The 25,925-nt window shown below is 48.7% G+C and overlaps 1 protein-coding gene across 1 annotated transcript in view; it reads left to right on the top strand.

The window, feature by feature from the left end:
* kdm5ba (lysine demethylase 5Ba) overlaps positions 1 to 25,925 on the top strand; it is a gene marked incomplete at its 5' end in the record, with an annotated part of 62,161 nt that overhangs the window by 24,855 nt on the left and 11,381 nt on the right. Inside the window, 13 exons of the mRNA XM_083789621.1 lie at positions 152 to 314; positions 1,636 to 1,755; positions 4,534 to 4,728; positions 6,739 to 6,920; positions 8,182 to 8,312; positions 10,387 to 10,537; positions 13,273 to 13,393; positions 13,936 to 14,196; positions 14,376 to 14,557; positions 18,912 to 19,050; positions 20,797 to 20,976; positions 23,069 to 23,239; positions 25,564 to 25,799. Coding sequence (XP_083645747.1) covers positions 152 to 314; positions 1,636 to 1,755; positions 4,534 to 4,728; positions 6,739 to 6,920; positions 8,182 to 8,312; positions 10,387 to 10,537; positions 13,273 to 13,393; positions 13,936 to 14,196; positions 14,376 to 14,557; positions 18,912 to 19,050; positions 20,797 to 20,976; positions 23,069 to 23,239; positions 25,564 to 25,799 — 2,232 coding nt within the window. The remainder of the gene's footprint in view (positions 1 to 151; positions 315 to 1,635; positions 1,756 to 4,533; positions 4,729 to 6,738; positions 6,921 to 8,181; positions 8,313 to 10,386; positions 10,538 to 13,272; positions 13,394 to 13,935; positions 14,197 to 14,375; positions 14,558 to 18,911; positions 19,051 to 20,796; positions 20,977 to 23,068; positions 23,240 to 25,563; positions 25,800 to 25,925) is intronic.

The following is a 25,925-nucleotide window of genomic DNA, read 5'->3' as shown; positions in this document are numbered from 1 at the left end:
CCAGTGGAAACCTCGTATGAATCTGATCTCAGGTCAGAATGGGTTAATCAGACCAGTGTGTGTCCAGTGGAAACCTCGTATGAATCTGATCTCAGGTCAGAATGGGTTAATATTAACCGAGGCGTGTTGTACTTACCCCTCCTGCCCACAGGGGGGAGCCCAAGACGTGGTACGGCGCCCCGAGCTACGCGGCCGAGCACCTGGAAGGCGTGATGAGGAAGCTGGCCCCGGAGCTGTTTGAGTCTCAGCCCGACCTCCTGCACCAGCTGGTCACCATCATGAACCCCAACACTCTGATGAACAACGGAGTCCCTGTGAGTACCGCCCTGAACACACCATCACACCATGAACACACCATCACACCACCATGAACACACCATCACACCCTGAACACACCATCACACCACCCTGAACACACCATCACACCCTGAACACACCATCACACCACCCTGAACACACCATCACACCCTGAACACACCATCACACCACCCTGAACACACCATCACACCCTGAACACACCATCACACCACCCTGAACACACCATCACACCCTGAACACACCATCACACCACCCTGAACACACCATCACACCATGAACACACCATCACACCATGAACACACCATCACACCACCCTGAACACACCATCACACCATGAACACACCATCACACCATGAACACACCATCACACCACCATGAACACACCATCACACCATGAACACACCATCACACCCTGAACACACCATCACACCACCCTGAACACACCATCACACCCTGAACACACCATCACACCATGAACACACCATCACACCCTGAACACACCATCACACCACCCTGAACACACCATCACACCACCCTGAACACACCATCACACCCTGAACACACCATCACACCACCCTGAACACACCATCACACCATGAACACACCATCACACCCTGAACACACCATCATGAACCCCAACACTCTGATGAACAATGGAGTCCCCGTGAGTACCGCCCTGAAAACACCATCACACCATGAACACACCATCACACCACCATGAACACACCATCACACCCTGAACACACCATCACACCCTGAACACACCATCACACCACCCTGAACACACCATCACACCACCCTGAACACACCATCACACCACCATGAACACACCATCACACCACCCTGAACACACCATCACACCACCCTGAACACACCATCACACCACCCTGAACACACCATCACACCACCCTGAACACACCATCACACCACCCTGAACACACCATCACACCACCCTGAACACACCATCACACCCTGAACACACCATCACACCACCCTGAACACACCATCACACCGCCATGAACACACCATCACACCACCCTGAACACACCATCACACCGCCATGAACACGCCATCACACCCTGAACACACCATCACACCGCCATGAACACACCATCACACCGCCATGAACACACCATCACACCACCCTGAACACACCCTGAACACACCATCACACCACCCTGAACACACCATCACACCGCCATGAACACACCATCACACCCTGAACACGCCATTGTAGAAAAACTACAAACCACAGTCCACTTTTTAACAACTCTCTCTCTCTCTCTCTCTCTCTCTGTCTCTCTCTCTCTCTCCCAGATCTTCCGTACCAACCAGTGTGCGGGCGAGTTCGTCATAACGTTCCCCAGAGCGTACCACAGCGGCTTCAACCAGGGCTTCAACTTCGCAGAGGCCGTCAACTTCTGCACCATGGACTGGGTAAGGAGGAGGAACTGTCTATCTATTTTGAAACGTGTTTAAAAACCCATTTTGGTTTTTAGCATCATGTCATGCTTTAGCTATTGGAAAAATAGCAGATCTACAAGCTCATAGCGCGCCACCGAGTGGCGCGCTATGAGCTTGTAGATCTATGATATAAGGGAGGTGATCGCATACTGATTACAATCACCTGATGAAGGCCGTTGGAGTCTGAAGATGTGGGTTTTTAGACTACAGCGGAAAATTGGGACTGATTGTCATGGGAAGTTTCATTCCATAGTTTAGATTGGGAGTGAGTCTGTAGTTCCGACTGCAATGGGATGTTCATTCCATAGTTTAGATTGGGAGTGAGTCTGTAGTTCTGACTGCAATGGGAAGTTCATTCCATAGTTTAGATTGGGAGTGAGTCTGTAGTTCTGACTGCAATGGGAAGTTCATTCCATAGTTTTAGAGCCAGAAAGGAGCAGAGTTTGGGACGTGTGGAGCGTTGTCCCAGAGTGTGGGACGTGTGGAGCGTTGTCCCAGAGTGTGGGACGTGTGGAGCGTTGTCCCAGAGTTTGGGACGTGTGGAGCGTTGTCCCAGAGTGTGGGACGTGTGGAGCGTTGTCCCAGAGTCTGGGACGTGTGGAGCGTTGTCCCAGAGTCTGGGACGTGTGGAGCGTTGTCCCAGAGTTTGGGACGTGTGGAGCGTTGTCCCAGAGTGTGGGACGTGTGGAGCGTTGTCCCAGAGTCTGGGACGTGTGGAGCGTTGTCCCAGAGTGTGGGACGTGTGGAGCGTTGTTGTCCCAGAGTCTGGGACGTGTGGAGCGTTGTCCCAGAGTGTGGGACGTGTGGAGCGTTGTTGTCCCAGAGTCTGGGACGTGTGGAGCGTTGTCCCAGAGTGTGGGACGTGTGGAGCGTTGTCCCAGAGTGTGGGACGTGTGGAGCGTTGTCCCAGAGTGTGGGACGTGTGGAGCGTTGTTGTCCCAGAGTTTGGGACGTGTGGAGTGTGGGACGTGTGGAGTGTTGTCCCAGAGTGTGGGACGTGTGGAGCGTTGTTGTCCCAGAGTTTGGGACGTGTGGAGCGTTGTCCCAGAGTGTGGGACGTGTGGAGCGTTGTTGTCCCAGAGTTTGGGACGTGTGGAGTGTTGTCCCAGAGTTTGGGACGTGTGGAGCGTTGTCCCAGAGTTTGGGACGTGTGGAGCGTTGTCCCAGAGTTTGGGACGTGTGGAGCGTTGTCCCAGAGTCTGGGACGTGTGGAGCGTTGTCCCAGAGTGTGGGACGTGTGGAGCGTTGTTGTCCCAGAGTTTGGGACGTGTGGAGTGTTGTCCCAGAGTGTGGGACGTTGTTGTCCCAGAGTTTGGGACGTGTGGAGCGTTGTCCCAGAGTTTGGGACGTGTGGAGCGTTGTCCCAGAGTGTGGGACGTGTGGAGCGTTGTCCCAGAGTGTGGGACGTGTGGAGCGTTGTCCCAGAGTCTGGGACGTGTGGAGCGTTGTCCCAGAGTGTGGGACGTGTGGAGCGTTGTTGTCCCAGAGTTTGGGACGTGTGGAGTGTGGGACGTGTGGAGTGTTGTCCCAGAGTGTGGGACGTGTGGAGCGTTGTCCCAGAGTGTGGGACGTGAGCGTTGTTGTCCCAGAGTGTGGGACGTGTGGAGCGTTGTCCCAGAGTGTGGGACGTGTGGAGCGTTGTCCCAGAGTGTGGGACGTGTGGAGCGTTGTTGTCCCAGAGTGTGGGACGTGTGGAGCGTTGTCCCAGAGTGTGGGACGTGTGGAGCGTTGTCCCAGAGTGTGGGACGTGTGGAGCGTTGTCCCAGAGTGTGGGACGTGTGGAGCGTTGTTGTCCCAGAGTTTGGGACGTGTGGAGTGTTGTCCCAGAGTCTGGGACGTGTGGAGCGTTGTCCCAGAGTGTGGGACGTGTGGAGCGTTGTCCCAGAGTGTGGGACGTGTGGAGTGTTGTCCCAGAGTTTGGGACGTGTGGAGCGTTGTCCCAGAGTGTGGGACGTGTGGAGCGTTGTTGTCCCAGAGTGTGGGACGTGTGGAGCGTTGTTGTCCCAGAGTGTGGGACGTGTGAAGCGTTGTCCCAGAGTGTGGGACGTGTGGAGCGTTGTCCCAGAGTGTGGGACGTGTGGAGCGTTGTCCCAGAGTGTGGGACGTGTGGAGCGTTGTCCCAGAGTGTGGGACGTGTGGAGCGTTGTCCCAGAGTGTGGGACGTGTGGAGCGTTGTCCCAGAGTGTGGGACGTGTGGAGCGTTGTCCAGGGTGTTTTTAGTGAAGGTACTTCCAGCCTTCCCTGCGTAAGGTGTTCGTTAACGAGCTCCTTCCCTACTCTACGCCGTCAGAGGTGACTTGGATAGCGAGTCGTCCTATCCTAGAAGGCCTGTTATTATTGGAAGGCGAGTCGTCCTATCCCAGCAGGCCTGTTATTATTGGAAGGCGAGTCGTCCTATCCCAGCAGGCCTGTTATCTCACCGTTTAAGGCCACGTTGAGACTGCGGTGTAAATATTTCAGTGCGCGCCGCTGGCTAAATGCCGGAGCAGGGGGGACCCTCGTATGTCAGAAACTCTCAGCTCTGCTCGAAACGCTCGACCTTGTAGCTGTGATACTTTAGTGTGATTAAGAACACACGATGTTTCTACCAAACAGCAACGATATGTTTAATCTAATTTAAGGGACATAACATTCTCCTCTCTCTCTCTCTCTCTCTCTCTCCAGATGCCCCAGGGTAGGGAGTGTGTCTCACTAACATCCTCTCTCTCTCTCTCTCTCTCTCTCTCTCTCTCTCTCTCTCTCTCTCTCCAGATGCCTCAGGGCAGAGAGTGCGTGGCTCACTACCGCCAGCTGAGCCGTTACTGCGTGTTCTCTCATGACGAGATGGTGTGCAACATGGCAGCCAAGGCGCTGGGCATGGAGATGGAGCTGGCCCGCACGCTGAGCGGAGACATGGACGTGATGGTCCGCCAGGAGGAGGCTCTGAGGGACAAGGTGGACAATATGGTGAGTCATGGTCCGCCAGGAGGAGGCGCTGAGGGACAAGGTGGACAAGATGGTGAGTCATGGTCCGCCAGGAGGAGACGCTGAGGGACAAGGTGGACAATATGGTGAGTCATGGTCCGCCAGGAGGAGACTCTGAGGGACAAGGTGGACAATATGGTGAGTCATGGTCCGCCAGGAGGAGACTCTGAGGGACAAGGTGGACAATATGGTGAGTCATGGTCCGCCAGGAGGAGGCTCTGAGGGACAAGGTGGACAATATGGTGAGTCATGGTCCGCCAGGAGGAGGTGCTGAGGGACAAGGTGGACAAGATGGTGAGACCAGGGGGACAGACAGACAGACAGACAGGCAGACAGACAGTTTTAGACACATGTTTAAACCAGGGGGGCAGACAGACAGACTCTGAGGGACAAGGTGGACAAGATGGTGAGACCAGGGGGACAGACAGACAGGCAGACAGGCAGACAGACAGTTTTAGACACATGTTTAAACCAGGGGGACAGACAGACAGACAGACAGACAGACAGACAGACAGACAGACAGACAGACAGACAGACAGACAGACAGACAGACAGTCAGACAGACAGACTCTGAGGGACAAGGTGGACAAGATGGTGGGACGGAGAAAAAAAAGAGATTGTCGTTGTTATCGTCTGACCGGGACGGACGCGTGCTCCGATAGCCTGCGAGGGTTGTGATTGGCCAGTACACACTTTGAGTGGCGGTCGAGGCAACAGACGCTCTCGCCAGAACATTATGTACTGATCTGTGCCTTTGGGTCTGGACTCCAAACGGCCCTCAGAACATTATGTACTGATCTGTGCCTTTGGGTCTGGACTCCAACGGCCCTCAGTCGACTCAAGAGAACTCTTCAGCTCACTCTGTGGTGTCTCTCACTGAGACGATGGGGTTTTCATAAAACAGTCTTCTGAAGTCATATCTTAATTGTAAGAATGATGTGATTTCAGGAGCAACAATTACAGTTTTCTGTTTATAAATCTCTTCCATCGCCACTAGGGAGCGCAAAAAGGCCCTGACTGCCAGTTTCTAAACATTTTTTATTTTTATTTTTATTTATATATTTTTTCTAACGTTATACACATTTTAAAAAGGCGTTAATGGCGTTGTTGGCGCTGTGGTCTACAAGATCTACAAGCTCATATCGCGCCACCGAGTGGCGCGATATGAGCTTGTAGGTCTGCTATTTTTGAAAAATCGAAGAGCGACTGCTGCTAGGTAGCTAAAGCATAACGTGATGCTGACACCAAAATGGGTGCCCGGTCAGAATGGGATAAATGTGTGATTTCTTCAGTGGAAAAGCAGCATCAATAATAGGTTTAATAACGTGACTGTACTGTGGTACTGTACCCATGTGGTGTCCCACAGTGGTCCGTTCTCAGAGGGTACTCCGAGCCAAGAAAGAAAATATGTACAATTCTACTAACAGGCAATTGGTTGAAATAAACTCTCAGGCCGTGCTGAAACGGGCATAACGGCACACCTAGACGTTAACATTAGATTTGAGAACGGATTAAGCAAAAAAGCAAAAAAAAAAAAAAATGTGTTAACCCATTCTGAACGGGAACCCATTTTCTTGTCAGCATCATGTTATGCTTTAGCTATTGAAAAATAGCAGATCTACAAGCTCGTATCGCGCCACCGAGTGGCGCGCTACGAGCTTGTAGGTTCTGCTATTTTTGAAAAAATCGAAGAACGACTGACATTTTTTACAATCTGATCTCAGGTCAGAATGGGTTTATCAGACCAGTGTGTGTGTCCAGTGGAAAACCTCGTATGAATCTGATCTCAGGTCAGAATGGGTTAATCAGACCAGTGTGTGTCCAGTGGAAACCTCGTATGAATCTGATCTCAGGTCAGAATGGGTTAAGAAACTTCTCTTTTCTCATTTTGAGGGCAATAATAATGAATAATTGATATACCCAGAGGGTACAGTATGAGCTGTACTGTAACAGTGTTGTTATAATGTACCCCCCCCCCCCCCCCCCCCACAGGGCGTGTCCCGGTCCCAGAGGGTCCAGTATGAGCTGATGGCGGACGAGGAGAGGGTGTGCCATAAGTGTCGGACCACCTGCTACCTGTCTGGACTCACCTGTCCCTGTTCCCCCGACCGCGTGGTCTGTCTGCACTGCATCTGGGACCTCTGCCCCTGCCCCCCCGACAGCTACACTTTCTGGTGAGCACGCACGCACGCACGCACGCACGCACACACACACACACACACACACACACACACACACACACACACACTGGGGACCACCTGGAACCCCCTCAAGGACCACTGGTTGATGAAAATGTCCTCCAACCACCTCAAACTGAACCCAGACAAGACTGAGCTTCTCTTCTTCCCAGCTAAGTCCTGCCCTATGTTATGTATAGACTGAGCTTCTGTTCTTCCCAGCTAAGTCCTGCCCTATGTTATGTATAGACTGAGCTTCTGTTCTTCCCAGCTAAGTCCTGCCCTATGTTATGTATAGACTGAGCTTCTCTTCTTCCCAGCTAAGTCCTGCCCTATGCGGGAGCTAACTATCTCCGTAGACAACGCCCTGGTAACGTCTGTCCCAACAGCCAGGAACCTCGGTGTTGTCCTGGACAGTCAGCTCTCGTTCAAAACTCACATCACAGGTGGTCTCCAGATGAACTAACCTCTGTCTCCTCTCCAGTTTCAGGTGGTCTAGATGAACTAACCTCTGTCTCCTCTCCAGTTTCAGGTGGTCTAGATAAACTAACCTCTGTCTCCTCTCCAGTTTCAGGTGGTCTAGATGAACTAACCTCTGTCTCCTCTCCAGTTTCAGGTGGTCTAGATGAACTAACCTCTGTCTCCTCTCCAGTTTCAGGTGGTCTCTAGATGAACTAACCTCTGTCTCCTCTCCAGTTTCAGGTGGTCTCTAGATGAACTAACCTCTGTCTCCTCTCCAGTTTCAGGTGGTCCAGATGAACTAACCTCTGTCTCCTCTCCAGTTTCAGGTGGTCTCTAGATGAACTAACCTCTGTCTCCTCTCCAGTTTCAGGTGGTCCAGATGAACTAACCTCTGTCTCCTCTCCAGTTTCAGGTGGTCCAGATGAACTAACCTCTGTCTCCTCTCCAGTTTCAGGTGGTCTCTAGATGAACTAACCTCTGTCTCCTCTCCAGTTTCAGGTGGTCCAGATGAACTAACCTCTGTCTCCTCTCCAGTTTCAGGTGGTCTAGATGAACTAACCTCTGTCTCCTCTCCAGTTTCAGGTGGTCTCTACAGATGAACTAACCTCTGTCTCCTCTCCAGTTTCAGGTGGTCTCCAGATGAACTAACCTCTGTCTCCTCTCCAGTTTCAGGTGGTCTAGATGAACTAACCTCTGTCTCCTCTCCAGTTTCAGGTGGTCTCTAGATGAACTAACCTCTGTCTCCTCTCCAGTTTCAGGTGGTCTCTGGATGAACTAACCTCTGTCTCCTCTCCAGTTTCAGGTGGTCTCTGGATGAACTCCACAGCATGCTCTCGGCGGTGAAGCTTCGCCACGAGTCGTACAGAGAGTGGCTGGAGAACGCCCAGGACGTCCTGAGGACTGACCGCAAGGCAGAGAAGAAGAGAAGTGAGTCCATCGCAATTCACCACCTGACAGCCTTCTGATTGGTCCCTGACCAGGGGGGCAGTCAGCCAGATATTTCGTGAAGCCTCATTTGAAATCGGTAGTTCATATAATGGCCTGTTGTGGCGCTGGACCGGACCCCAAAAGCCCCATAGCTCCATAGAGGCCCATGTATTTTGGCCCAACTTCACCTAGACTGTATTACCTTAATAAACATGGTCATGAATACTTTCTGCTTCCAGTCACTAGTTTAAAGTCTCATTTCTAATGTCATAATATTCTTTTTGGAAAATTATGGTCCCATTAATTAAAAAAATGACCATAAAGAAAAGAAACCATCGCGTATGTTCTGAGGGGCGTGGCTACCGTTACAGTCTATGATCGGGATTCCCCTCCCACTCGAGTCAAAATAAAAACCAACGGAGAAGAAGGGGGGAAGTCCCGCCTCGTTGTCTGGGCAGCCAATGACCAGCTGGTATACAAAACGGAGCCAGCCAATGGCCAGCTGGTACCAAAGATGGCGACTTACATCAGGAATTAGCATATTATTACAGGCTTCATTTTACGTTCATGTTAGACCCGGGGAACGCTTTGTCCATATTTTTTACAGTCTATGTCCCTGACTGACCAACCAGCTTACTGTCAGCCTTCTGATTGGTCCCTGACTGACCAACCAGCTTACTGTCAGCCTTCTGATTGGTCCCTGACTGACCAACCAGCTTACTGACAGCCTTCTGATTGGTCCCTGACTGACCAACCAGCTTACTGTCAGCCTTCTGATTGGTCCCTGACTGACCAACCAGCTTACTGTCAGCCTTCTGATTGGTCCCTGACTGACCAACCAGCTTACTGTCAGCCTTCTGATTGGTCCCTGACTGACCAACCAGCATACTGTCAGCCTTCTGATTGGTCCCTGACTGACCAATCAGCTTACTGTCAGCCTTCTGATTGGTCCCTGACTGACCAACCAGCATACTGTCAGCCTTCTGATTGGTCCCTGACTGACCAATCAGCTTACTGTCAGCCTTCTGATTGGTCCCTGACTGACCAACCAGCAGGCCCTTTCTGCCTCGTTCCACCTTTATGTTGAATTTGCTAAAACACAATTTTTTGGAAAAAAATCCATCCTACAATTTCTCACAAATTATACATTTCATATTTTATTATTTATTTTTGTCAACCTATCGAACTCTTACAGAAATCGATATAGTTATTGTCAACACGGATAATTCAAGTTAATAGAATATTGGAAGATACTCTTCTGAAACCTTTCTTTTGGATTGCCTTGACTGAATCTCACCTGGCAGTGAATTCCACCTTACAGAGTAGCTCTGACTGAATCTCACCTGGCAGTGAATTCCACCTTACAGAGTAGCTCTGACTGAATCTCACCTGGCAGTGAATTCCACCTTACAGAGTAGCTCTGACTGAATCTCACCTGGCAGTGAATTCCACCTCCTCTTTAAACCCCTTTTGGTGTTATAGCATTATGTTGTGCTTTAGAGCTATTGAAAAATAGCAGATCTACAAGCTCATAGCGCGCCACCGAGTGGCGCGCTATGAGCTTGTAGGTCTGCTATTTTTTGAAAAGAATCGACGAACGACTGACATAGAAACATAGCTTTTTCAGAAAACTGTCAGGATGTAGAAGAACATTTGTTGAATCTGATCTCAGGTCAAAATGGCTTAACCCATTCTGAACGGTGAATGAATTTTGGTGTTAGCATCATGCTATGCTTTAGCTATTGAAAAATAGCAGATCTACAAGCTTGTAGGTCTGCTATTTTTGAAAAATCAGAAGAACGACTGACATTTTTTTAGAATCTGATCTCAGGTCAGAATGGGTTAATCAGACCAGTGTGTGTCCAGTGGAAACCTGGTATGGATCTGATCTCAGGTCAGAATGGGTTATAATCAGACCCAGTGTGTGTCCAGTGGAAACCTGGTATGGATCTGATCTCAGGTCAGAATGGGTTATAATCAGACCCAGCGTGTGTCCAGTGGAAACCTGGTATGAATCTGATCTCAGGTCAGAATGTGTTAAACCCTGGGATGCTTCTCTCTGTGGTTCTCTCAGGTCTGGAGGATCTCCGCAGCCTGGTGGAGCAGGCCGAGGGCAAGGAGTTCCCTCGACCCGAGCTGCTGCAGGAGCTCCGCACCGTCACCACGGAGGCCGAGAAGTGTGCTGTGATGGCCCAGCAGCTCCTCAACGGGAAGAGACAGACCAGGTACTCACTAACCCTAACCCAGCAGCTCCTCAACGGGAAGAGACAGACCAGGTATTCACTAACCCTAACCCAGCAGCTCCTCAACGGGAAGAGGCAGACCAGGTATTTACTAGTGATGCTGAGAGAAGACTAGAGACAGACCAGGTATTTACTAGTGATGCTGAGAGAAGACTAGAGACAGACCAGGTATTTACTAGTGATGCTGAGAAGACTAGAGACAGACCAGGTATTTACTAGTGATGCTGAGAAGACTAGAGACAGACCAGGTATTTACTAGTGATGCTGAGAAGACTAGAGACAGACCAGGTATTTACTAGTGATGCTGAGAAGACTAGAGACAGACCAGGTACTCACTAGTGATGCTGAGAAGACTAGAGACAGACCAGGTACTCACTAGTGATGCTGAGAAGACTACAGACAGACCAGGTATTTACTAGTGATGCTGAGAAGACTAGAGACAGACCAGGTATTTACTAGTGATGCTGAGAAGACTAGAGACAGACCAGGTATTTACTAGTGATGCTGAGAAGACTAGAGACAGACCAGGTACTCACTAGTGATGCTGAGAAGACTAGAGACAGACCAGGTATTTACTAGTGATGCTGAGAAGACTAGAGACAGACCAGGTACTCACTAGTGATGCTGAGAAGACTAGAGACAGACCAGGTACTCACTAGTGATGCTGAGAAGACTAGAGACAGACCAGGTATTTACTAGTGATGCTGAGAAGACTACAGACAGACCAGGTATTTACTAGTGATGCTGAGAAAACTAGAGACAGACCAGGTATTTACTAGTGATGCTGAGAAAACTAGAGACAGACCAGGTATTTACTAGTGATGCTGAGAAGGACAGAGACAGACCAGGTATTTACTAGTGATGCTGAGAGAAGACTAGAGACAGACCAGGTATTTACTAGTGATGCTGAGAAGACTACAGACAGACCAGGTATTTACTAGTGATGCTGAGAAGACTAGAGACAGACCAGGTATTTACTAGTGATGCTGAGAAGACTAGAGACAGACCAGGTACTCACTAGTGATGCTGAGAAGACTAGAGACAGACCAGGTATTTACTAGTGATGCTGAGAGAAGACTACAGACAGACCAGGTATTTACTAGTGATGCTGAGAGAAGACTAGAGACAGACCAGGTATTTACTAGTGATGCTGAGAGAAGACTAGAGACAGACCAGGTATTTACTAGTGATGCTGAGAAGACTACAGACAGACCAGGTATTTACTAGTGATGCTGAGAGAAGACTAGAGACAGACCAGGTATTTACTAGTGATGCTGAGAAGACTACAGACAGACCAGGTATTTACTAGTGATGCTGAGAGAAAACTAGAGACAGACCAGGTATTTACTAGTGATGCTGAGAGAAGACTACAGACAGACCAGGTATTTACTAGTGATGCTGAGAAGGACAGAGACAGACCAGGTATTTACTAGTGATGCTGAGAGAAGACTAGAGACAGACCAGGTATTTACTAGTGATGCTGAGAAGACTACAGACAGACCAGGTATTTACTAGTGATGCTGAGAAGACTAGAGACAGACCAGGTATTTACTAGTGATGCTGAGAAGACTAGAGACAGACCAGGTACTCACTAGTGATGCTGAGAAGACTAGAGACAGACCAGGTATTTACTAGTGATGCTGAGAGAAGACTACAGACAGACCAGGTATTTACTAGTGATGCTGAGAGAAGACTAGAGACAGACCAGGTATTTACTAGTGATGCTGAGAGAAGACTAGAGACAGACCAGGTATTTACTAGTGATGCTGAGAAGACTACAGACAGACCAGGTATTTACTAGTGATGCTGAGAGAAGACTAGAGACAGACCAGGTATTTACTAGTGATGCTGAGAAGACTACAGACAGACCAGGTATTTACTAGTGATGCTGAGAAGACTAGAGACAGACCAGGTATTTACTAGTGATGCTGAGAAGACTAGAGACAGACCAGGTATTCACTAGTGATGCTGAGAAGACTAGAGACAGACCAGGTATTTACTAGTGATGCTGAGAAGGACAGAGGGTGTGAGAGGCTAAGGCCTCTTTTAGACGGCGACCATCTCCATATAACACGTCAAAGTCCCGTTGCATTCTCATTTTTTTGGACCATTTACATGAGAACGCACACTTGAATGAACACGCTACAAAGTGCATGCATATATATGCCAGGTCGCTAGGTGGCGCGTGTCCTTGTGGGGTCCGTGTGACGCAGCGCTTATATAAACCATAGACATAAGTCACGCATGCGTAGAACTACTTCCGTTCTTCTTCTACACAGAAAGTAAACAAACGTCGCGTCCTCATCACACCTCCAGCAAACCGGACTATCCGACATGGTTGTTGTTGTTCGTTTCCCCTAGCAACTGACGCATATGAACACCATCCTCGTGTAAATGGCACCTAAATTTCATCAAATAATGGTTCCGTGGCTCGAATACTTACGATGTTTCTCCTGGTGCGTTAGGTATCTCTACGGAGGAGGACAGACCCAGAGTCAGATTAACAGATGTTTCTCCTGGTGCGTTAGGTATCTCTACGGAGGAGGACAGACCCAGAGTCAGATTAACAGATGTTTCTCCTGGTGCGTTAGGTATCTCTACGGAGGAGGACAGACCCAGAGTCAGATTAATAGATGTTTCTCCTGGTGCGTTAGGTATCTCTACGGAGGAGGACAGACCCAGAGTCAGATTAATTAATGTTTCTCCTGGTGCGTTAGGTATCGCTACGGAGGAGGAAAGACCCAGAGTCAGAACCTGTTGACGGTGGAGGAGCTGCGGTCGTTTGTGGGACAACTGGACATCCTGCCTTGTAACGTCCGCCAGGGACCTCTGCTGAGGGTCAGTCACACACACACACACACACACACACACACACACACACACACACACACACACACACACACACACACTGCTGAGGGTCAGTCAAAGTCAAAGTCGTACGATTTGTCACACACGTTACCGAAGTGAAAGTTGTTCTCCCATCTCTTGGAGCGCTGAGCTGCAGCCAAGGAGGATTAGTTGATTTGTAGATTTGGACCCCCCAATCCAGTCTCTGGAAGTCACTCCCAACTCACATCAGAGCTGCCCCCCCCCCCCCCCACCCCCCCCCAACCTTCCAAATGTTCAAAAGCACACTCAAAACCCACCTTTTCAAACTGGCTTTCCTTACATAACCCCCCCCCCCCACACACACACACACCCTTCTTGTTTGCCCCTCTTTTGATCTAGTTTTTATCCTTTTTAAATCGTTTTCTAATAAATATGTCTGTACCTCTTTCTGTAAAGCGACTTTGGGTACCCAGAAAAGCGCTATATAAATCGTATATATTATTATTATCTTTTTTCAAATCCCTGAATGTCCATCTCCTCCCCCCCCCCAGGACCTCCTGACGCGCGTGGACGAGTTCCAGCGCCGCAGCGAGCTGCTCCTCTCCTCCTCCTCTTCCTCCTCAGAGGAGGAAGAGGAGGAGGAGACCCCCCCCAGCCCCACGGCGCTGCAGAACCCCCTGGACCGGTCCCCGGGTCTGGACCCCAGCCCCGCCGCGCTGCAGGCCCTCCTGGACCAGTCCCTGGGTCTGGACGTGGAGCTGCCTCAGCTGCCCCGGCTCCGAGAGCGCCTGGAGCAGGCCCGCTGGATGGAGGTATTACATCACCCGGCCTGGTGCTTTAAGCATTGTGTTACGCTTTAGCTGTTGGAAAATGGCAGATCTACAAGCTCATAGTGGCGCGCTATGAGCTTGTAGAACATGTAACTGTAACGCACCAAACTAAAGCATTGATTGATTGATTGATTGATTGATTGATTGATGCGTTGCTCCAGGCCGTGTCCCAGGCCAGCGGCCGGCCAGACTCCCTCTGCCTGGACTCCATGAGGAGGCTGATCGACCAGGGCGTGGGCCTGGCGCCCCACGGCTCCGTGGAGCGGGCCATGGCCCGGCTGCAGGAGCTGCTGACGGTGTCGGAGCAGTGGGAGGAGAGGGCGCTGGGGCTCATGGAGGCCAGGTGAGCAGAGCAGATCTACAAGCTCACAACACGTCGCAGCGTGAAGTGTTGTGAGCTTGTAGATTGGCTTTTTTCAGATTTTTTTTTTTTCAGACATTAGCAATGTCTTTTTTCAGACATTAGCGATGGCGAAAAAAATGGCAAAGAAATTGCGTCAAAAAATATTTGCGCTTTTGGGGCTGAAAAAACGTGTCTCTTTTGATTTGGTAGCAAGTCAGATGTGTCGTCAAAATTGCAAAGGGTGAATTGCAAAGTTGTGTCACTTTGCCCTGGCTGAGCTGGGAAGGCTGACAAAGGGTGAATTGCAAAGTTGCGGAAAAATTGCGGAACAATTGCGATGATGAAAAAACTGCGATGGCGAAAAAATGCGATGGCGAAAAAATGCGATTGCGAAAAAATGCGATGGCGAAAAAATGTGATTGCGAAATGGCTTTTTTCGGACATTAGTTATTTTAAGATGAAAGAGTGTTTGAAGTGATCAAACTAGGCAAACAAAGAGAGTAGGGAGACAAACTTTATAACGGAAAGGAGGGGTCGCACAGCTCGTAGTCACCATGCCAACAAAACCTTTATAAACTTTATAACGGAAAGGAGGGGTCGCACAGCTCATAGTCACCATGCCAACAAAACCTTTATAACCTTTATAACGGAAAGGAGGGGTCGCACAGCTCGTAGTCACCATGCCAACAAAACCTTTATAACCTTTATAACCTTTATAACGGAAAGGAGGGGTCGCACAGCTCGTAGTCACCATGCCAACAAAACCTTTATAACCTTTATAACCTTTATAACGGAAAGGAGGGGTCGTACAGCTCGTAGTCACCATGCCAACAAAACCTTTATAACCTTCATAACGGAAAGGAGGGGTCGCACAGCTCGTAGTCACCATGCCAACAAAACCTTTATAACCTTTATAACGGAAAGGAGGGGTCGCACAGCTCGTAGTCACCATGCCAACAAAACCTTTATAACCTTTATAACGGAAAGGAGGGGTCGCACAGCTCGTAGTCACCATGCCAACAAAACCTTTATAACCTTTATAACGGAAAGGATGGGTCGCACAGCTCGTAGTCACCATGCCAACAAAACCTTTTATTTACCAATGTTTTGACAAACGAGTTGCCTTCTTCAGGGTATGAGTCACTGCATAGAGACAAACATGTCGTCTAGTGTTTCTCAGACCCAGTCGCTCCATACAGACTCTAGAATAGGCATGCCACGGTTTACCGAATTTCGGTAATACCGCGACAGGAACAGCCACGGTGTTGATACCGTGAGATTTCCGAGCATACGGTATTTTAATACAGCGTCGGTGGGCGGCGCATGCTGCGCATATGCAAAGCAACTCCACTCGCACACTAAGGCAAAACATTTATTTTCACCACACAGCTGCAGTAGACTACCTTTGAGTTAGTGTTGCTGAAAGACACCCAGATCCAATTGTATATTCCATATTTCCATAATGTACTATAAGAGTGAACTAGTGTCAACACGGAGGCACACAGTGACAGTTGTGAGCATGCGCAGATTGCACTACCTCTGCTCCACCGTGCAGGGTACCATAAACGGCCATTAGGGGGAGCCATAGTACAGTGAAATACAGTGGGGAATATCTATTGATTCATTGATTGAATACAATTTACAATTTACAATTTAGGCATTTAGCAGACGCTCTTAATCCAGAGCGACTTACATTTAAGCAAGAACAAAAGCATGGGAATACATCACATAAAAGCATTTATCATGAAACATGCGTAAGCTAAGAAGAAGGTAACAGTGGAATATCTATATGATGAAACTATACATACACTATACATAATAAACTATACATATTCACTACTATGCTATACATATGTACTATGGCGTGCTATGACTATATACAATACAATTATAGTGCTGTCTACATAACATGCTATAAGTCTGTGTCAAATGCTATCTAAGCCAACAGAAATGCTATCTAAGGGGGTAGGGTAAGTGCTATGGGCCATGATGGAGTCTGAAAAGGTGGGTTTTCAGGCTACGGCGGAAGATTGGGAGTGTGAATACTTTATAGGCAGAAATGTAATCGGTATAGGGTACAGTCAAACACATCACAAAGGGATCACTTTGATTGATTGATTGAAATATTTATTAACAGTTTGTAGAATTTACAGTACTGATGATGATGTAGAAAAACATTGAAAAAAGTCCTTGCTGTCTTGTTTCCATTCGGTCCTGGCCCAGGACCGAATGGAAACAAGACAGCAAGGACTTTCAATCAATTCATAATTATGACAAAAAATAATAATAAATAAGATATGTAGGCCTGCAGGTTGGGGAACAAAGAAGGGCTTATAAGGAGGTGGGGGTAGTCACTAGACATAGTATTTTAATAATAATAACGTGGAATACAGAGGTATAGATTATCAATACCGGCACCGTACCGTACTGTAAAATCTCATACCGTGGCATGCCTACTCTAGAAGCAGCTCTAAAACATGTGGTCTTGTGTTTCTCAGACCCAGTCGCTCCATACAGACTCTAGAAGCAGCTCTAAAACATGTCGTCTTGTGTTTCTCAGACCCAGTCGCTCCATAGAGGCTCTAGAAGCAGCTCTAAAACATGTGGTCTTGTGTTTCTCAGACCCAGTCGCTCCATACAGACTCTAGAAGCAGCTCTAAAACATGTGGTCTTGTGTTTCTCAGACCCAGTCGCTCCATACAGACTCTAGAAGCAGCTCTAAAACATGTGGTCTTTTTTTCTCAGACCCAGTCGCTCCATACAGACTCTAGAAGCAGCTCTAAAACATGTGGTCTTGTGTTTCTCAGACCCAGTCGCTCCATAGAGACTCTAGAAGCAGCTCTAAAACATGTCGTCTTGTGTTTCTCAGACCCAGTCGCTCCATACAGACTCTAGAAGCAGCTCTAAAACATGTGGTCTTTTTTTCTCAGACCCAGTCGCTCCATACAGACTCTAGAAGCAGCTCTAAAACATGTCGTCTTGTGTTTCTCAGACCCAGTCGCTCCATAGAGACTCTAGAAGCAGCTCTAAAACATGTCGTCTTGTGTTTCTCAGACCCAGTCGCTCCATAGAGGCTCTAGAAGCAGCTCTAAAACATGTCGTCTTGTGTTTCTCAGACCCAGTCGCTCCATACAGACTCTAGAAGCAGCTCTAAAACATGTCGTCTTGTGTTTCTCAGACCCAGTCGCTCCATAGAGGCTCTAGAAGCAGCTCTAAAACATGTGGTCTTGTGTTTCTCAGACCCAGTCGCTCCATACAGACTCTAGAAGCAGCTCTAAAACATGTGGTCTTTTTTTCTCAGACCCAGTCGCTCCATACAGACTCTAGAAGCAGCTCTAAAACATGTCGTCTTGTGTTTCTCAGACCCAGTCGCTCCATACAGACTCTAGAAGCAGCTCTAAAACATGTCGTCTAGTGTTTCTCAGACCCAGTCGCTCCATAGAGGCTCTAGAAGCAGCTCTAAAACATGTCGTCTAGTGTTTCTCAGACCCAGTCGCTCCATAGAGGCTCTAGAAGCAGCTCTAAAACATGTGGTCTTGTGTTTCTCAGACCCAGTCGCTCCATACAGACTCTAGAAGCAGCTCTAAAACATGTGGTCTAGTGTTTCTCAGACCCAGTCGCTCCATAGAGACTCTAGAAGCAGCTCTAAAACATGTCGTCTAGTGTTTCTCAGACCCAGTCGCTCCATAGAGACTCTAGAAGCAGCTCTAAAACATGTCGTCTTGTGTTTCTCAGACCCAGTCGCTCCATAGAGGCTCTAGAAGCAGCTCTAAAACATGTCGTCTTGTGTTTCTCAGACCCAGTCGCTCCATAGAGACTCTAGAAGCAGCTCTAAAACATGTCGTCTTGTGTTTCTCAGACCCAGTCGCTCCATACAGACTCTAGAAGCAGCTCTAAAACATGTGGTCTAGTGTTTCTCAGACCCAGTCGCTCCATACAGACTCTAGAAGCAGCTCTAAAACATGTGGTCTTTTTTTCTCAGACCCAGTCGCTCCATACAGACTCTAGAAGCAGCTCTAAAACATGTCGTCTTGTGTTTCTCAGACCCAGTCGCTCCATAGAGACTCTAGAAGCAGCTCTAAAACATGTCGTCTTGTGTTTCTCAGACCCAGTCGCTCCATACAGACTCTAGAAGCAGCTCTAAAACATGTGGTCTTGTGTTTCTCAGACCCAGTCGCTCCATAGAGACTCTAGAAGCAGCTCTAAAACATGTCGTCTTGTGTTTCTCAGACCCAGTCGCTCCATAGAGACTCTAGAAGCAGCTCTAAAACATGTGGTCTTGTGTTTCTCAGACCCAGTCGCTCCATACAGACTCTAGAAGCAGCTCTAAAACATGTCGTCTTGTGTTTCTCAGACCCAGTCGCTCCATAGAGACTCTAGAAGCAGCGCTCCAGGAGACGGAGAACATCCCTGCATATCTTCCCAACTGCCTGCAGCTGAAGGACGTGGTGGCGAAGGCTCAGGACTGGCTTCAGGAGGCCGAGGCGCTCCAGGTGAAGATCCAGAACTGGGTTTCAGCCCCTTTTTCATGTCGAGGTCCAGTTCTGAGTGGTGCAACCCCTCCTATAGACAGCTATGTGTCCGAGCACGGAAGTAGCATATTGTCACCACCAAGTGTCACTGTTGTGCAGCCTAACACACAGACAGAGGCCAGGGAGGAGGGCTAGTACAGCACAGCACAGCACCGCACCACTCACTTCAGATGGGTCTGATTTTTTTTTAATTCAGCATCTGAGCCACGGACCACCATTTGATGACATTATTTTAGACTCTCAGACACAAAACTAAAGAGGGGGGTTGCACTACTCTGTTCTAGGGATGCCGCCGATTAATCGATTTTCCAATTAGTAGTTGCCGTCCCCAAAATCGATTTTAATATTTCATAATCGAAAAAAAAAAAAAAGGTTTTTTTTGTTTTTTTGTTGTAATAGTTAAAATATAGGCTAATAAGTAAGGCTGCATGATATATCGAACATGTACCTTCATCAGAGTGGAGAATATAAGTATAAATCAATCATACCAGCCCCTTATGAAACTACTTCTCCCCAAATCCAAATGGATTTCATTTTCCATCCTGAATGGCACTGAGAAGATCTCCACAAAGGTTTACTCATCAAAACTGATTATACAACTGTAACCATCAAAGCATGCACTCAACATATAATGGTTATGTGACCATGGCATGTGCATAATATAAAATCTTAAAAGTTTTATCTGAGGAGGGGGGGGGGGGGGGGGGTCGATTAATTGATTTTAATCGCCAGAGCTTTCGACTATTCGATTTGGCTGATTTTATTTAACTACATTGCAAAAGAAGTAGCATTACTTTTGACAGTGCAGAAACATAATGGCCTTCCTTGATGAGCATCAACGACCATTATCTCACTGAATAGATTCATATCGTCGGGATTAATATCGATATACGATATATGGTTACATGCCTACTTAACGGTGATTATACAATTTCCGATTTATGGTAATTGTTAACTCCCCTAATGTGTGTGTACATGTGTGAGTGTTAATGTATTGTCCTCCTATTGGCCAGCTGGGTGGTCGTCGTCGTATCCCGGTGTGTTAATGTATTGTCCTCCTATTGGCCAGCTGGGCGGTCGTCGTATCCCGGTGTGTTAATGTATTGTCCTCCTATTGGCCAGCTGGGCGGTCGTCGTATCCCGGTGTGTTAATGTATTGTCCTCCTATTGGCCAGCTGGGCGGTCGTCGTATCCTGGTGTGTTAATGTATTGTTCTCCTATTGGCCAGCTGGGCGGTCGTCGTATCCCGGTGTGTTAATGTATTGTCCTCCTATTGGCCAGCTGGGCGGTCGTCGTATCCTGGTGTGTTAATGTATTGTCCTCCTATTGGCCAGCTGGGCGGTCGTCGTATCCCGGTGTGTTAATGTATTGTCCTCCTATTGGCCAGCTGGGCGGTCGTATCCCTGTGTGTTATTAATTGTATTGTCCTCCTATTGGCCAGCTGGGCGGTCGTCGTATCCCGGTGTGTTAATGTATTGTCCTCCTATTGGCCAGCTGGGCGGTCGTCGTATCCCGGTGTGTTAATGTATTGTCCTCCTATTGGCCAGCTGGGCGGTCGTCGTATCCTGGTGTGTTAATGTATTGTTCTCCTATTGGCCAGCTGGGCGGTCGTCGTATCCCGGTGTGTTAATGTATTGTCCTCCTATTGGCCAGCTGGGCGGTCGTATCCCTGTGTGTTATTAATTGTATTGTCCTCCTATTGGCCAGCTGGGCGGTCGTATCCCGGTGCTGGGCAGCCTCTCTGAGCTGGTGGAGCGGGCAGAGAGCATCCCCGTCTGGCTGGACCCTCTGAGCCGTCTGGAGGCCCTGGTCGCTGACGTCCAGGCCTGGAAGGAGAGCGCCGCCAAGACCTTCCTGGTGTCCAGCTCACCTTATTCTCTGCTAGAGGTGAGTGTCCAGCTCACCTTATTCTCTGCTAGAGGTGAGTGTCCAGCTCACCTTATTCTCTGCTAGAGGTGAGTGACCAGCTCACCTTATTCTCTGCTAGAGGTGAGTGTCCAGCTCACCTTATTCTCTGCTAGAGGTGAGTGACCAGCTCACCTTATTCTCTGCTAGAGGTGAGTGAACTCACCTTATTCTCTGCTAGAGGTGAGTGTCCAGCTCACCTTATTCTCTGCTAGAGGTGAGTGTCCAGCTCACCTTATTCTCTGCTAGAGGTGGATGTCCAGCTCACCCTATTCTCTGCTAGAGGTGAGGTGACCAGCTCACCTTATTCTCTGCTAGAGGTGAGTGTCCAGCTCACCTTATTCTCTGCTAGAGGTGAGTGTCCAGCTCACCTTATTCTCTGCTAGAGGTGGATGTCCAGCTCACCCTATTCTCTGCTAGAGGTGAGTGACCAGCTCACCTTATTCTCTGCTAGAGGTGAGTGTCCAACTCACCTTATTCTCTGCTAGAGGTGAGTGTCCAGCTCACCTTATTCTCTGCTAGAGGTGAGTGAACTCACCTTATTCTCTGCTAGAGGTGAGTGACCAACTCACCTTATTCTCTGCTAGAGGTGAGTGTCCAGCTCACCTTATTCTCTGCTAGAGGTGAGTGTCCAGCTCACCTTATTCTCTGCTAGAGGTGAGTGACCAGCTCACCTTATTCTCTGCTAGAGGTGAGTGACCAGCTCACCTTATTCTCTGCTAGAGGTGAGTGACCAGCTCACCTTATTCTCTGCTAGAGGTGAGTGTCCAGCTCACCTTATTCTCTGCTAGAGGTGGATGTCCAGCTCACCCTATTCTCTGCTAGAGGTGAGTGACCAGCTCACCTTATTCTCTGCTAGAGGTGAGTGTCCAACTCACCTTATTCTCTGCTAGAGGTGAGTGTCCAGCTCACCTTATTCTCTGCTAGAGGTGAGTGAACTCACCTTATTCTCTGCTAGAGGTGAGTGACCAACTCACCTTATTCTCTGCTAGAGGTGAGTGTCCAGCTCACCTTATTCTCTGCTAGAGGTGAGTGTCCAGCTCACCTTATTCTCTGCTAGAGGTGAGTGACCAGCTCACCTTATTCTCTGCTAGAGGTGAGTGTCCAGCTCACCTTATTCTCTGCTAGAGGTGAGTGTCCAGCTCACCCTATTCTCTGCTAGAGGTGAGTGACCAGCTCACCTTATTCTCTGCTAGAGGTGAGTGTCCAACTTACCTTATTCTCTGCTAGAGGTGAGTGTCCAGCTCACCTTATTCTCTGCTAGAGGTGAGTGAACTCACCTTATTCTCTGCTAGAGGTGAGTGACCAACTCACCTTATTCTCTGCTAGAGGTGAGTGACCAGCTCACCTTATTCTCTGCTAGAGGTGAGTGACCAGCTCACCACCGAAAATCCAGACTATGAATAGGCCTTTATTCTCTGCTAGAGGTGAGTGACCAACTCTCCTTATTATGAGTTCTTCAGGGAGTGAATGTGTCTCTGTCTGTCTGTCTGTCTGTAGGTTCTGTGTCCTACCTGTGACGTTCTGTCTGTCTGTAGGTTCTGTGTCCTACCTGTGACGTTCTGTCTGTCTGTCTGTCTGTCTGTAGGTTCTGTGTCCTACCTGTGACGTTCTGTCTGTCTGTCTGTCTGTAGGTTCTGTGTCCTACCTGTGACGTTCTGTCTGTCTGTCTGTCTGTCTGTAGGTTCTGTGTCCTACCTGTGACGTTCTGTCTGTCTGTCTGTCTGTAGGTTCTGTGTCCTACCTGTGACGTTCTGTCTGTCTGTCTGTCTGTCTGTAGGTTCTGTGTCCTACCTGTGACGTTCTGTCTGTCTGTCTGTAGGTTCTGTGTCCTACCTGTGACGTTCTGTCTGTCTGTCTGTAGGTTCTGTGTCCTACCTGTGACGTTCTGTCTGTCTGTAGGTTCTGTGTCCTACCTGTGACGTTCTGTCTGTCTGTCTGTAGGTTCTGTGTCCTACCTGTGACGTTCTGTCTGTCTGTAGGTTCTGTGTCCTACCTGTGACGTTCTGTCTGTCTGTCTGTAGGTTCTGTGTCCTACCTGTGACGTTCTGTCTGTCTGTCTGTCTGTCTGTAGGTTCTGTGTCCTACCTGTGACGTGGGGTCCGGCCCGCTGAAGGCCCGCTCCTCTAAGCGGGAGAGAAAGGAAGCCATCATGATGCAGAGCAACAAGAGGAGCGCCTCCACGCTGGACTCTCTGAGCGCCGTACAGAGAGCTCTGTCTGAGAGCAGGGACTCTGCCGCCGCCGTGAGTGTTTTAGTCTATTGTTTTAGTCTCTCTGTCTGAGAGCAGGGACTCTGCCGCCGCCGTGAGTGTTTTAGTCTGTTGTTTTAGTCTATTGTTTTAGTCTATTGTTTTAGTCTATTGTTTTAGTCTAGTGTTTTAGTCTATTGTTTTAGTCTATTGTTTTAGTCTATTGTTTTAGTCTCTCTGTCGGAGAGCAAGGACTCTGCCGCCGCCGTGAGTGTTTCCAAAGTTTCCAAACGTCTCATCCTCCATTTTTACGCGTGCTGAAAATAGCCGATCTACCAGCTCACAGCGTGTTGCTGAGGCGACACGTCGTAAGCTTGCAGATCAGCTATTTTTTAGCACGCTGATGCAACGGGTCGTACGGCGAAACATAAGACAGGCTTTCCCTTTGTTTTTAGCCGAGGCGACGTACAGAGTCAGACACACATGGCTATTGGCTCCTTGATGCAAAATAAACAGTAGTGTACACTACCCAACTTTACGATAGTAAGGGACAGTAGGTCGGGACACGGTATTGATATTAACCCATTCTGACCTGAGATCAGATTCATACGAGGTTTCCACTGGACACACACTGGTCTGATTAAAGCTTCATGTTCTGCAGACTGCAGCAGCAGTCCCACTCGCCGATTAGCTCTGGTCCATAGCCCTAATGCTAGGGTAGAATTGGCATCAGGGTTATGGACCAGAGCTACTCTCGCCGCTATGCCCGTCCATTCTCCAGGCGTGCTGCCCTCTCCCACAGTACTCTCCCACAGGGACCTGTCGGAACTAAAACCTGTCCCGGTAAAAGGTCTGTGCCTGTGAGTGAGAGACTGCAACACGAGCGTCCCAACCGTCCATTGCAGTCAGAACTGCAGCATCACTCCCAATCTTCCGCCGTAGCCTGAAAACCCACCTTTTCAGACTCCATCATGGCCCATAGCACTTACCCCACCCCCTTAGATAGCATTTCTGTAGACTTAGATAGCATTTGATACAGACTTATAGCATGTTATGTAGACAGCACTATAATTGTATTATATATAGTCATAGCACGCCATAGTACATATGTATAGCATAGTAGTGAATATGTATAGTTTATTATGTATAGTGTATGTATAGTTTCATCATATAGATATTCCACTGTTACCTTCTTAGCTTACGCATGTCTCATGATAAATGCTTTTATGTGATGTATTCCCATGCTTTTGTTCTTGCTTAAATGTAAGTCGCTCTGGATTAAGAGCGTCTGATAAATGCCTAAATTGTAAATTGTAACCGGCTCCAGCACCCTGAAAACATACAGAAGCACAGCTGCGTGTGCATCCACAACTTTTACAACGCTGAGTCGTTTTGCTCCACATCTGAAACGGAGAAGCCGAGTCATTTCCAGACGACAGACATTGTCTAGCCTATTTTAGCAACTAAATCCTGGTTCCTATCGCTCCCCGTGGCAGACCTATCGCTCCCCGTGGCAGACCTATCGCTCCCCGTGGCAGACCTATCGCTCCCCGTGGCAGACCTATCGCTCCCCGTGGCAGACCTATCGCTCCCCGTGGCAGACCTATCGCTCCCCGTGGCAGACCTATCGCTCCCCGTGGCAGACCTATCGCTCCCCGTGGCAGACCTATCTCTCCCCGTGGCAGACATGCTAACGCTGCTTTTCTCTCTGCGCGGCGGAGGGAGGAGGAAGTAACTACGGTAGCCCGGCAGCCTGCAGGCGAGTGCGAGAGAGATTTACCGTAAATGCCCTAGTGAAAGGGAAAAACGATTTTCGATTAACTTTTTTTTTTTTATCGTCCAAATCCAAAAATCGCGATTTCGATTAAAATGTGATTACGGTAATCGTGCAGCCCTCTTACTAAGTATCTTCTGCTGTGAGTGGACTTTCCTCCACTAAAACTAAGATGGAAATATGTTTGTCGACTACCGTTTTTCACTGGCGAAACTTTACACTTGGTTTGAATGGTGAAAATAGCCGATCTACAAGCTCACAACAGAGTCGCAGCGTGACACGTTGTGAGCTTGTCGATCTGCTATTTTCAGCAGTTCGATGTTAACCCCTTCCTCTCCAGATGTTATAACGATGTTAACCCCTTCCTCTCCAGATGTTATAACGATGTTAACCCCTTCCTCTCCAGATGTTATAACGATGTTAACCCCTTCCTCTCCAGATGTTATAACGATGTTAACCCCTTCCTCTCCAGATGTTATAGCGATGTTAACCCCTTCCTCTCCAGATGTTATAACGATGTTAACCCCTTCCTCTCCAGATGTTATAACGATGTTAACCCCTTCCTCTCCAGATGTTATAACGATGTTAACCCCTTCCTCTCCAGATGGCCACGCTAGCCGAGGTGCGTCAGAAGGAGATGGACACCCTGCTGGCTCTGAGGGCGTCCAACCAGGCTAAGCTCCTCCCCCTGCCGTCGTCGGAGGGGGAGGAGCCTGAAGTGGGCGTGTGTGTGTGTCACCGGGCGCCGCAGGGCGCCATGGCTCAGTGCCAGCTCTGCCGAGAAGCCTTCCACAGCGGCTGCGTCGCCACGGGAACCTCCGACGACAACCACAGCACAAGGTTAGTGTCGTTGACCCGTTTAACCCATTCTGACCTGAGATCAGATTCATACCAGGTTTCCGCCGGAAACACACTGGTCTGATCAACCCATTCTGACCTGAGATCAGATTCTAAAAATGTCAGTCG

The sequence above is a fragment of the Protomyctophum parallelum genome, assembly GCF_964188405.1.
Source record: "Protomyctophum parallelum genome assembly, chromosome: 18".
Lineage (NCBI taxonomy): Eukaryota > Metazoa > Chordata > Actinopteri > Myctophiformes > Myctophidae > Protomyctophum > Protomyctophum parallelum.
The sequence above is the reverse complement of the archived record's forward strand: the minus strand, read 5'-3'. Positions and strand labels throughout refer to the sequence as shown.